Raw genomic sequence first — 12,464 nt, forward strand, 5'->3', positions numbered from 1 at the left:
ATCCTCCCTCCCTCCCTGTGAGTGCTGGTGGCCTGTGTGTCCCGCCGGCTGAAAGATGCCTCTGACTTGGGGCTTTTGACTTCAGGCCTGGGAGACACATTTTGGCTGGATTAGGGAGATCTTAAAAGGGGGTAGGGGACACAGCAGGGGCTAAGGAGAGTGACACACTGCAGGCAGGGGTTGGGTGACAGATGAAGGATCCACTGGTATATGCTGCTAGTGTGTGCCATCTACTTGTGTGTTTTATGTGTGTCTTGTGCATGTGTCCTGTGTGGGCTGAATCTGTGTGTGACTCAGCTACGTGTCAGCATATCCCTGTCGACGTGTGTCTCTGCTGATGTGTCTGTCAGCACGCACGGCTGTCTTGCATGTGTCTTTTTTGAGATAGAGTCTCACTCTGTCACCCAGGCTGGAGTGCAGTGGCACGATCTTGGCTCATTGCAACCTCTACCTCCCAGGTTCAAGCGATTCTCCTGCCTCAGCCTCCCAAGTAGCTCGGATTACAGGTACATGCTACCACGCCTGGCTAATTTTTGCATATTTAGTAGAGACATATTTAGTTTTGCATCATTTAGTTTCATCATGTTGGCCAGGCTGGTCTCGAACTCCTGACCTCAGGTGATCCACCTGCATCAGCCTCCCAAAGTGCTGGGATTACAGAAATGAGCCACTGTGCCTGGCTAGACATGTGTCTTTTTTTTTCCCTTCTGTATATAACAGGGTCTCACTATGTTGCCCAGGCTGGTCTCAAACTCGTGGCCTCAAGCAATCCTCCTGCCTCAGCCTCCCAAAGTGTTGGGATTACAGGCGTGAGCCACTGCACCCTGCTTGTGTGTGTCTTTCTGTGTCTGTTGTGTGTGTCTGTGGGTAGTGGCTGTTTCCCTGCATGGGACATTGTGGTAAATGTGGCTAATTCCCTGTGTGGGGGCTGCTGCCTGTGGATAAGACTGTGTCTCTGTGCATGCGCACGTGTGTGCACGCCCCTCACAACCCCAACGAGAAAACACCTGTCCACCTTCCTGGGCTGGCACAGGGGCACAGGAGGCGGGATCCCAAATCACAGGCTTTTTCTCTTGGCATATCTCTGTACTTTATTGTCCCTGCTTTAACAATGCTCATCCTTCCTGAGAGCGTCTCCTGAGGGGGCCTCGGCCAAGGCTGACTGGAGAAGGGGCTGGTGACCCCTAGCAGGCTCTGCCACCTGAGGCCTGGGTCTTCCCCCGGGATCCTTGAATCTGGAGATGGCAGAGAGGAGGCAGGCCGGCTCTTTCCCCAATCCTCCTAGGAGAGCTGCTTCTGCCCATTCTCCCACTGGTGAAACGGAGGCAGAAGCAGCAGCTCTGCAGGGTGAAGCTGGGTTTAACCTTCCTGAATAGGGTCCAGGGACACTCCACATCTGCCACATAGCCTCTTGGGCTGGACATTTTTCCTGGGCACCAGCCAGCAGCTGGAGCAGCGAGTGCCGTATTTCTTGTACCTAGGGTTGGGGGACAAGAAACTGCCATTTAGGATGCAGTGGGGGCCCGGAAACCACCACAAGGAAACCACTTTTCCCAAGAGGTAGGTGTTTTGCTTTTTGCTTTCCCCACAGGCCATCCTGGTTACACGTGGACTGATTTGGGGACCCCCGCCCCAACTCCCTCCTCCATTCTAAGGACCTGATCCCACAGGCGTTGCAGAGAGGGGTCCCATCTTCAGCGTCTCTCCAGAGCGGGGTCCTCTGGGTCCGACAGGAAGCACAGCGCCGGGGCTCTGAAGGGTCAGAGGTCAAAGGGCAGGGGTCAGAGGCCACGCATGTGAGCTCGGGATGCCTGTGCGGAGTCTGGCATTTTGTGGGGGTCTCAGTAAAGGCCCCACCTAGCTCTGGATCAGCCCTGGGAGTTGCCAGCTCTAAGCCACAGCAAAGCCAGGAAGGGAGACAGATGGCAGCATTCCGCAGAGGAGGAAGCTGGGGGTGGGGGTGACTCAGCCCAAGTGGAGGGGGGTGCTGCGACTCCTCCCTGAGGGCTCTAAATGGGGAAGCAAGATGGAGAAGGTGGGGGCAGGGAGAAAGGCAGGGAAGACAGGAAATTGGCCCCCAAAATATTTATAGCTCTTGGGTTTTCAGGACTCACCCAGGGCCTCGCTGCCTGCTGAGTGGGCCTCGGTGCCTCCTGGGTGGGCTGCAGGGCCCCCAACAGCATCTGCAGGGGATTCCTGAGAACGGCTACTGCAGGGCAGGCTGTGGGGCAGACAAGGTATTAGCACTGGGGGGGGATCCGTAGCTTGTCCCCAACAGCCCTCCGAAATGAAGATTTAGTATCAAGGTATCAGCCATCCCCCGAGGAGGCAACTAATATCTGAATGGCCTGGCTTTGCCTCTCATTAGTAATATTATTATTATTATTATTATTATTATTGTTATTTTTGCAGATGGAGTCTCGCTCTGTTGCCCAGGCTGGAGTGTAGTGGTGTCATCTCAGCTCACTACAACCTCCACCTCCCGGGTTCAAGCAATTCTTGTGCCTCAGCCTCCCGAGCAGCTGGGACTACAGGCGCGCGACACCACGCCCAGCTAATTTTTATATTTTTAGTACAGACGGGGTTTCACCATGTTGGCCAGGCTGGTCTCGAACTCCTGACCTCAAGTGATCCACCCACCTCGGCCTCCCAAAGTGCAGGGATTACAGGCATGAGCTACCGTGCCCGACCTAATTATTATTATTATTATTTGAAAAATAGTAAGCACAGGGACAGCCTGCCAGGTTCCAATCCCAGTTCTCCATGTCCTTGCTGTGTGAGCCTGGACACATTATCTCCTACTCTGTGCCTCAGTTTCCTCATCTGTAAAATGGGCTTCCCAACACAACAGGTTTTTTTTCTTTGAAAATTTGATTTATTGATTTTTAAAAAGAGATGGGAGTCTGGGCAATATAGGGAGACCCCGTCTCTACAAACAAAAAAAATAGCCAGGAGTGGTGGTGCAGGCCTGCACTCCCAGCTAGTTGGGAGGCTGAGGAGGGAGGATGGCTTGGGCCTGGGAGATCCAGGCTGCAGTGAGCCATGATTGCGCCACTGCACTCCAGCCTGGGTGACAGAGCAAGACCCTGTCTCAAAAACAAACAAACAAACAAAAGCAAAAAAAAGCAGCCAGGCATGGTGGTGGCTCACTCCTGTAATCCCAACACTTTGGGAGGGCAAGGCAGATGGATCATCTGAGGTCAAGAGATCGAGACCATCCCGGCCAACATGGCGAAACCCCATCTCTACTAAAAATACAAAAATTAGCCAGGCGTGGTAGCGGGCGCCTGTAATCCCAGCTACTCCAGAGGCTGAGGCAGGAGAATCGTTTGAATCCGGGAGGCAGAGGTTGCAGTGAGCCGAGATTGTGTCATTGCACTCCAGCCTGAACGACAGAGTGCAACTCCATCTCAACAAAAAAAAAAAAAAAAAAAAAAAAAAAAAAAAAATTATTGTTTTGGCGGCATGATTAAAAAAGTCATAATTATAATTTTTATAATAACAATAAATAGGTAAAAATTAGAGATGGGGGTCATACTATGTTGGCCAGGCTGGTCTTGAACTCCTGGGCTCATGCAATCCTCCCACCTTGGCCTCCCAAAGTGCTGGGATTACAGGTGTGAGCCACCAGGCCCAGCTTCCCAAAGCTTTTTTTTTTTTTTTTTTTTTAAGGGGATGGAGTCTTGCTCTGTCACCCAGGCTGGAGTGCAGTGGTGCCATCTCTGCTCAGTGCAACCTCCACCTCCTGGGTTCAAGCGATTCTCCTGCCTCAGCCTCCCAAGTAGCTGGGATTACAGGTGCCCATTACCATTCCCAGCTAGTTCTTTTTTTTATTTTTTGAGACTGAGTCCCGCTCTGTGGCTCAGGCTGGAGTGAGGTGGCGCTATCTCTGCTTACTGAAGACTTCACCTCCTGAGTTCAAGCGATTCTCCTGCCTCAGCCTCCTGAGCAGCTGGGATTACAGGCACCCACTACAACGCCCAGCTAATTTTTTGTATTTTTAGTAGAGATGGGGTTTCACTATGTTGGCCAGGCTGATCTCAAACTCCTGACTTCAGGTGATCTGCTCGCCTTGGCCTCCCAAAGTGATGGGATTATAGGCGTGAGCCACTGTGCCCGGCCTCCCCAGGCTTTTGAATGAGCCCATACACATAAAATACTGCCTGTTAACCTCTTATTGTTGTCACTACCAACAAATAGTAGCTGTTAGCATTATTGGGAAAAATCACCGCAGCTGCAGCTGCAGCCTAAGCAAGGCCAGGCCTGATTCCTAAAGAGACCAGGTCTCACACTGGGAGTGGGGAGCCACTGAGTCAGGAGCGGCAGGACTGTATCTGGCACCAGCTCAAGTTGTCAACCAGAGACTGGGCCACGTGTAACGTAGAGCACAGGTGAGGGTCCACACCGACGCCAGGGAGCACCCCTACCTCCCACACTGGTGTTTGCGTTGTAGCTGGGAGAAAGGGCGGCCTGGCCCCAGCCGGCCCCTACCTGTACGTGGGGATGATCTGCAGGCTGGAGTCCGGCTTTATCTGAAACTTCAGAGTCACCCCCTCGAACCCGGGGTCCACTCTCTCGGTGCCCCGGCAGGGGTTCAGCTGCTTCCGGGGCCTTCTCTGGGGTGGGGCCGAGGGAGTCCCCGGGCGCTGCAGACGGCGGCCCTTTTGGCTGATCCTGGTCTGTGTGTCCTTGGAATCCCTGTCCAGCAGCAGGCGGCCCTGAGTCCCCAGAGCCATCGGGTCCCAGCAAGGCCCCAGGACCGGGGTGTCCTGGGCAGGGGACTGACCCAGCCTCTCCACTGTCTCTTGGAGGAAGCACAGGGCGGTGACCGAGTCCTGGCATGCAGGCCAGAGGGACCTGGGGAGAAGGGCAGTGGGGTCACGTTTTCTTGGGTGACTCCTGGGTTTAGCCGGCCAGGGGGTTCCAACTTGGGCCGGCTCTTTGTGTACCCTTGGACAGGCTACACACCCCACCTGAGGTTCAGTCATTTCTAACTCTGGGTGGAAGGTTTAAGAGTTGCAGTAATTGCAACTCACCTCGCCCACTGTGGGCCTCCCAGGCACGCCCAGCCCTCCACATCAATCAACCCCTCACGGCACCCGTAGATCACCCAGGCAGGGACCGCCCTAGGTGACCGAGGCAGGATTTCAAGCCTCTGGCTGCAGGATCGAGAAAAAGGTTACTTTTTTTCTTTGTGTTTCTTTTAGAGACCGAGCCTCACTCTGTACCCCCGCCTGGAGTGCAGGGGCGTGATCAGGACTCAGTGCAGCCTAGAACTCCTGGGCTCGAGCGATCCTTCCGCCTCAGCCTCCCGAGTAGCTGGGACTTACAGGCACGCGCCACCACGCCGCTGGCTTGCCATAATATGATTACGATTTTTATCATTTTCATTATTATTGAGTTGCCCTCCATAACCCCTGGATGATCCCTGGGGAGTGCCTACATCAGCCCCAGAGACATGGAATTGCATGGCCTCTGATCCCTAGATGACCCCAAGTGTCTCTGGGCACCAGAACCTCTTTGTAAGTTTCAGTAACTATTATAAAATTGCCACTTCTCGAGAACCCCAGCAAAGAGAGGTCATGACCCCTTGATCACTGAGCCAGGTGGTGAAGTGCTAGCGGGGTCCGGGGAATGGGGTTTGGCCTTACGCACCTCTCACTGATTCTGCAGCATCCTGGGGTCCTCGGCTTCTCCTGGGAGGGGGATCCTCCCAGCGGCTCCAGGTTCAGACAGGGCGGCGCCAGCAGCTTTGCTGGCATTGAGGAGTCCGGGATTGGCTCGGCCTCCATTGCGCCCCAGCCCAGCCCCCTCCCTAATTTCACCCGGCCCTGTTCCGCTGGGCCCACCCGATGAAACCCACCTGGGAGGGGCGGGACCTGTGTGGTGGGAGCGCTCTTGGTAGAGGATGCGATGAGCCCCAGCTGAGAGCGACCAGCCTCGGCGGCGCCTTTCCTCTTTCTGGCTTTTTTCAGGTCATCCGCGCACCCCTGCGTGGCAAGGGCGGCCTGGACCCCACCAAATCCCTCCGCAGCTGCCGGGGCGGGGCCTTCCACGCTAGCCCTCCCCCTCGGAAATGGGGGCTCCCAGGCCTCTGCCTTGGATCCTCAGCGGCATCTTAGATCCCAGAGGGAAAAGAGAACTGGGGGCCCAGCACAGCTGATGCAGGTGTCGTTTTGTTTTGTTTTGTTTTGAGACAGGGCCTCACTCTGTCACCCAGGCTGGAGTGGAATGGCCTGATCACCGCTCCACTGCAGCCTAAATCCCCTGGGCTCAAGTGATCCTCCCACCTCAGTCTCCCGAGTAGCTGGGACTACAGGCACTTACCACCACTCCACGCTAATTTTTACTGTTTTTATAGAGACGAGGTCTCGCCATGTTGCCCAGGATGGTCTTAAGCTCCTGGCCTCAAGTGATCCTCCCATCTTGGCCTCCCAAAGTGCTAGGATTACAGGTGTGAGCCACCTGTAGACCCCAGATCTGTCCCCCAAGGACACTCAACATGCTGGGGCCTGTGTTATCGATTTATTGCAGCTCCAATATGAGTCCACTCCTACTCAAACCCTGATTCTCAGGGGCCTGGGGAAGGCCACCCCACTAGGGGCCCTGTCCCCACCAGAGCCTGGACATGGGACTCTCTCCCAAGCAGGGGTGTTGTCCTTCACGGGGGCTTCCACGTCTCTCCCGGGCCTGTCCGCACTCTGGGCAGGGCTGGCACCTGGCTATTCCCTCAATCTGGGCCCTGGGGCCATGGCAATGTGGAATGGTCCAGGTGTTCATGTCAGTGGGGCTTGGGGACATGGCCATCCACGTAGAAGTTCCTGGTGATCTTGGGCAGGGTGAATTCCGCTCCTTCCAGCTCCGGTGTCAGCACAATCTGGCAGCCCAGCCGCGAGTTCTCCTGGAGGAGGGGGGCCATGTCTAGCATGTCGTCTTCCCTGGGGTGGTGACACGGGCAGTGTTAGCCGAGGGCAAGCTAGCTGGGTGGGTGGGGGGCCAGAGGTGGGGGAGGGAGGAAGCTGACTGAACGCAGGGGGTAGTGGTGGGGGAGGCAGCTCCCCTTCCAGGAACTGGAAGTGGGGAGGATGGTGGGGGCTGCTGAATGCTCCAGGGTGAAGCTGCCAGCTAGACAGGGCTGACCCACTCACCTCTCCTCGGGAGGAGGCAGGAGATCCAGGTGGTCTTCACTCACGTACACATGGCAGGTGGAGCAGGCCAGGGAGGCTTCACAGGCCCCTAGGGGTGGGAAGTGAAGGGGGCGCAGGTGAGTGGCAGAGTCAGGAAGGGGCTGCTATGCAAACGGCGTAGAGTAGATCTCTCTTCCACCACGTGCCTCACGTCTCCCTCCTGGGCCTGCAGCTCCACTGTGTGTACCAGGCACTGTGTCATGTCCTCAATGTCCTCAGCTAGCTGTTCCCCAGTGTGTAGGGTTTACAAACAGACATCCGGGAGGCCCCATTTCCCAGGGACTCCCTAGCAGGCTGAGATGCAGAACCATTAAGGAGCAGGGACTTGGCTGCCAGGTAGCTGAGAGGGGAAAGGCCAGGCAGGCTCCCCGCAGCCTGTGAGCCCTTGCTGTGACCCTATCACTGTGCTGGGCTAATGTGTCCCCACCTCTCCGCTGCTCTTGGAGGATGGACCGGCTGACTCAGCAGTCAGTGTGGTGGGGGAAGGAATCAGGCATTAGGATTTTTTTTTTTTTTTTTTTTTTGAGATGGAGTCTTGTTCTGTTGCCCAGGCTGGAGTGCAGTGGTGCGATCTCGGCTCACTGCAAGCTCTGCCTCCTGGGTTCACGCCATTCTCCTGCCTCAGCCTCCCAAGTAGCTGGGACTACAGGCGCCTGCCACCACGCCTGGCTAATTTTTTAATATTTTTTTAGTAGAGCTGGGGTTTCACCATGTTAGCCAGGATGGTCTTGATCTCCTGACCTCATGATCTGCCTGCCTCAGCCTCCCAAAGTGCTGGGATTACAGGCGTGAGCCACTGCACCCGGCCAGGATTTTTTTTTTTTTTTTTTTTTTGAGACAGGGTCTCACTCTGTTGCCCAGCCTGGAGTGCCGTGGCTCAGTCATAGCTTACTGCCTCAACCTCCCGGCTCAAGCGATCCTCCCACCCCAGCCTCCCGAGGAGCTGGGACTACATGTGCGCACCACCACACCTGGCTAATTTTTTTTTTTTTTTTGAGGTGGAGTTTCGCTCTCTTTGCCCAGGCTGGAGTGCAATGGTATGATCTCGGCTCAATGCAAGCTCTGCCTCCTAGGTTCAAGTGATTCTCCTGCCTCAGCCTCCCAAGTAGCTGGGATTACAGGCGCCCACCATCACGCCCAGCTAATTTTGTATTTTTAGTAGAGATGGGGTTTTGCCATGCTGGCCAGGCTGGTCTTGAACCCCTGACCTCAGGTGATCCACCTATCTCGGCCTCCCTAAGTGCTGGGATTACAGGTGTGAGCCACCGCACCTGGCCATGTTTTTTTTTGTAGAGACGAGGTTCACCATGTGGCCCAGGCTGGTCTCAAACTCCTAAGCTCAAGCAATCTGCCTGCCTTGGCTTCCCAAAATGCTGGGACTACAGGCATATGCCACTGCACCAGACCAGGAATTAGGGTTGAAAGAGACAGAACCTGAAGTTTTCTGCTGACCACCTGCCCTTGGTCACACCCCCACATCCTCTGATCACAGAGACCGGTGCTTGGGGATCATGTCCCTCCTGGCCTAAAACTTTCCAAAGGGTTTTCACACTCAGAATAAAATCCAAACTCCTTCACTTAGTCTTGCAGTTCCCCCATCCCCCTCATTCATTCCTTTGTTTTCCTTTGTAATTTTTTTCTTAGAGATGGAGTCCCGCTCTGTTGCCCAGGCTGGACTGCAGTGGCGCGATCTCGGCTCACTACAAGCTCCGCTTCCCGGATTCACGCCATTCTCCTGCCTCTGCCTCCCAGAGTAGCTGGGACTACAGGCGCCTGCCACCATGCCTGGCTAATTTTGTTTTTGTATTTTTAGTAGAGACGGGGTTTCACCGTGTTAGCCAGGATGGTCTTGATCTTCTGACCTCGTGATCCGCTCGCCTCAGCCTCCCAAAGTGCTGGGATTACAGGCGTGAGCCACCACACCTTGCCAGGCCACTTACCTCTACTAGCCCGGCACAGTGGCTCATATCTGTAATCCCAGCACTTTGGGAGGCCAAGGCAGGCAGATCAACTGTGGTCAGGAGTTTGAGACCACCCTGGCCAACATGGCGAAACCCCATCTCTATTAAAAATACAAAAACTTAGCCGGGCATGGTGGCAGTTGCCTGTAATCCCAGCTACTCGGGAGGCTAAGGCAGGAGAATCACTTGAACCCTGGAGGTAGAGGTTGCAGTAAGCCAAGATCATGCCATTGCACTCCAGCCTGGGTGATAAAGCGAGACTCTCTCTCAAATAAATAAATGAATAAATAAATCTATCTCACATTCCAATCCCTGTCCTAGACTATTGGCCGCTGGATTCCAGAACAGAACTTTAGGTAGGCCTTTCATAACCCCTCCCAACATATCTTCCCCTTTAATGATAAAATCAGGATCCCTGATATATTCATCCCAAAAGCAAACCCTGTATATTTTCTTCCAGACAACCCTTCCCAAGTTGGTCATAATTATGTATTTACCTGTGGGATTATTGTCCCTATTAGACCAAAATGGGTGTGAGATGACAGAGGCCTTATTTGTTTTGTATATTGCTGCCTGACGCGCAGTAGGTATTCATAGAAAGGCAGCACAGATTAGTGGCTACAATGGACTGGTGAGTCTAGTATTGTCACTCACTTGCCCTTAGACCAGGTCTACTTAACCTGGGGTTTAGTTTCCTCATCTATAATAGGGAATAACAGTCTCTACTACTCAAGTTGTCATGAAGATTCAGTCAGTGAATATTTATTAACATGGTTAAAGACATATATATATATATATATATATATATATATATATTTTTTTTTTTTTTTTTTGAGACAGAGTCTCGCTCTGTCGCCCAGGCTGGAGTGCAGTGGCGTGATCTCGGCTCACTGCAAGCTCCGCCTCCCGGGTTCATGCCATTCTCCTGCCTCAGCCTCCCGAGTAGCTGGGACTACAGGCGCCCGCCACCACGCCCACCTAATTTTTTGTATTTTTAGTAGAGACGGGGTTTCACCGTTTTAGCCAGGATGGTCTCTATCTCCTGACCTCGTGATCCGCCCCCCTCGGCCTCCCAAAGTGCTGGGATTACAGGCGTGAGCCACCGCGCCTGGCCTTTTTTTTTTTTTTTTTGAGACAGAGTCCCGCTCTGTCACGCAGCCTGGAGTGCAGTGGTGCCATCTTGGCTCACTGCAACCTCTGCCTCCCAAGTTCAAGTGATTCTTGTGCCTCAGCCTCCCAAGTAGCTGGGATTATATGCATGTGCCACCACGCCCAGCTAATTTTTGTGTTTCTTGTAGAGACAGGGTTTCGCCATGTTGGCCAGACTAGTCTCAAACTCCTGTCCTCAAGTGAGTCGCCTGCCTCGGCCTCCCAAAGTGTTGGGATTACAGGCATGAGCCACTGCGCCTGGACAAGAAATTTCTATTATTATTTTTCTCTCAACAAATTATCAAACATCTGTTACATCCTGACAGGCAACAGATAAGCATAAGAACATGGGTCACCAATCTCACTGGGGGACAGATGACAAAGTAGGAAACAAAACAGCCTGTTATTGTGGCTTGTGCCTATAATCCCAGCTACTTGGGAGGCTGAGGTGGGAGGATCACTTGAACCCAGGAGTTCAAGGCTGCAGTGAGGTATGATTGCATCATGGCACTCCAGCACTGGCGACACAGCAAGGCTCCGTCTCTTGAAAAAAAAAAAAGTGAGAAGTGCTATATATCATATCACACTGATAAGACAGAGTAACTAGGGCATGGGTACTTCAGCTGGGCTGAGGGGAATGGGATTGTTAGGGACATGACATTTACACTGAGGTCTGAAGGATGAGAAAGAGCCAGAATGTTTGCTGGGAAAGCACTTCAGACAGAGGGAACAGCAAATGTAAAGGCCCCGAAGCAGGAATGAGCTTGGTTGTTTGAGGAACCACAAGAAAGCCAGTGTGGGCTGGGCGCGGTGGCTCATGCCTGTAATCCCAGCATTTTGGGAGGCTGAGGCAGGTTGATCGCCTTTCAGGAGTTTGAGACCAGCCTGGCCAATGTGGTGAAACCCCGTCTCTACTAAAAATACAAAAATTAGCTGGGCTTGGTGGTGGGTGCCTGTAATCCCAGCTAGTCTGGAGGCTGGGGCAGGAGAAACGCTTGAACCCGGGAGGTGGAGGTTGCAGTGAGCTGAGGTGCAGTAAGCCATTGCACTCCAGCCTGGGCAACAAGAGTGAAACTCCATCTCAAAACAACAACAACAAAAAGAAAGCCAATGTGGCTAGAATACAGGGAGGAAGGGGGAAGAGAACACAAAATCCTGGGAGCCAGGAGTCCTAGTGATCTCTAATAAATGCTTAATACATAAGAGCTTGGCAACAGATGAGGCCGTGGTGAGGGGTTTGGATTTTAGTCTATATTTGGTGGGAAAAAGACGTGAATAGACACACCTGATTTGTGGGTTTTTTTTTTTTTTTTTTTTTTTGGACAAATGGATAAGGACCTCCTTAATTCCCTCTGCCCGGTTCCTACCTTCCAGGTCCACCCCGTGGCGCTGGGCCAGGTGAAGAACATTGTCCCCGACTCTGCCACTCACTGGGATCCGCTGGCCTGAGCGGTCTACGAACACCACGTTCACCCTGGGGACAGATGGAAGTGCGAATGCCGAACTGGATGATGGGCTCAGGGCCCGGGTAGAATCTAGGGTTAGGAAGTAGGAATTGAGGCTTGACGCACAGGTACTGAATAGGGCAAAGCAGAAGGGGGACCTCGAGATGAAGCTACAGGGCAAGATGGGGACCAGAGGAATTCCGTGGGATGAGGAATGGGGGACTTGGCCCCCTGCACTCACACGTCCCCGGGCCGCTCCGGGCCGCCCGCGTCCTCCTCTCCCGCCGGGCGCGAGCCTGGAAAACACGGTTCGGTGAGCGGCTGCGCCGAGCCCCGCCCCGCCGGCATCTGACGGATTAACGCTGCCCGCCCCGGGCGCCCCAGGTACCTGTCGCTTGAAACTTTCTGGTTGTCCCCGGCGCCACCCCCTCCCCCGACCCCGAAGTGCCCCCAGGTCTGTTCCACCAGGTGTCCCTGGCAGCCTGCAGCAGAACCCTGGCACTCACGCCTCCCCGGGCCATGGAGGCGGCCATGACATGCATCACGTGACTCACCGACTGAGCATGCGCCGCGCCAGGGAGGCGAGGGAAAGCCCATAATTACTGGAACATAAGCGCAGATGTTTGCTTAGGGCCTGCGGTGACCAGGTGGGAAGAGCAGGGCGGAATCCATCTCAGGTAAACCCGCGGGGCCATCCCAGACCTCCCACTCAAGCCCACTGT

At 54.1% G+C, this 12,464-nt stretch overlaps 2 protein-coding genes across 2 annotated transcripts; both read right to left on the reverse strand.

Moving 5' to 3' along the window:
* Positions 1-1,065: 1,065 nt before the first annotated feature.
* On the reverse strand, positions 1,066-6,100 carry ZGLP1 (zinc finger GATA like protein 1). The gene is made up of 5 exons (XM_024351849.3): positions 5,656-6,100; positions 4,492-4,857; positions 2,115-2,221; positions 1,659-1,752; positions 1,066-1,477 (listed from the first exon to the last, which is right to left on the reverse strand). Exons 1-5 carry the CDS (start codon positions 5,790-5,792, stop codon positions 1,360-1,362), a joined length of 822 nt encoding a protein of 273 aa, XP_024207617.1. The 5' UTR covers positions 5,793-6,100; the 3' UTR covers positions 1,066-1,359.
* A 412-nt stretch (positions 6,101-6,512) lies between these two features.
* On the reverse strand, positions 6,513-12,295 carry FDX2 (ferredoxin 2). The gene is made up of 5 exons (XM_512366.8): positions 12,131-12,295; positions 11,984-12,038; positions 11,665-11,771; positions 7,149-7,236; positions 6,513-6,938 (listed from the first exon to the last, which is right to left on the reverse strand). The coding sequence occupies exons 1-5, from the start codon at positions 12,282-12,284 to the stop codon at positions 6,782-6,784; spliced, it is 561 nt and encodes a 186-aa protein (XP_512366.3). The 5' UTR covers positions 12,285-12,295; the 3' UTR covers positions 6,513-6,781.
* Positions 12,296-12,464: the final 169 nt, after the last annotated feature.

This window comes from Pan troglodytes, chromosome 20 (assembly GCF_028858775.2).
Source record: "Pan troglodytes isolate AG18354 chromosome 20, NHGRI_mPanTro3-v2.0_pri, whole genome shotgun sequence".
NCBI classification, from domain to species: domain Eukaryota; kingdom Metazoa; phylum Chordata; class Mammalia; order Primates; family Hominidae; genus Pan; species Pan troglodytes.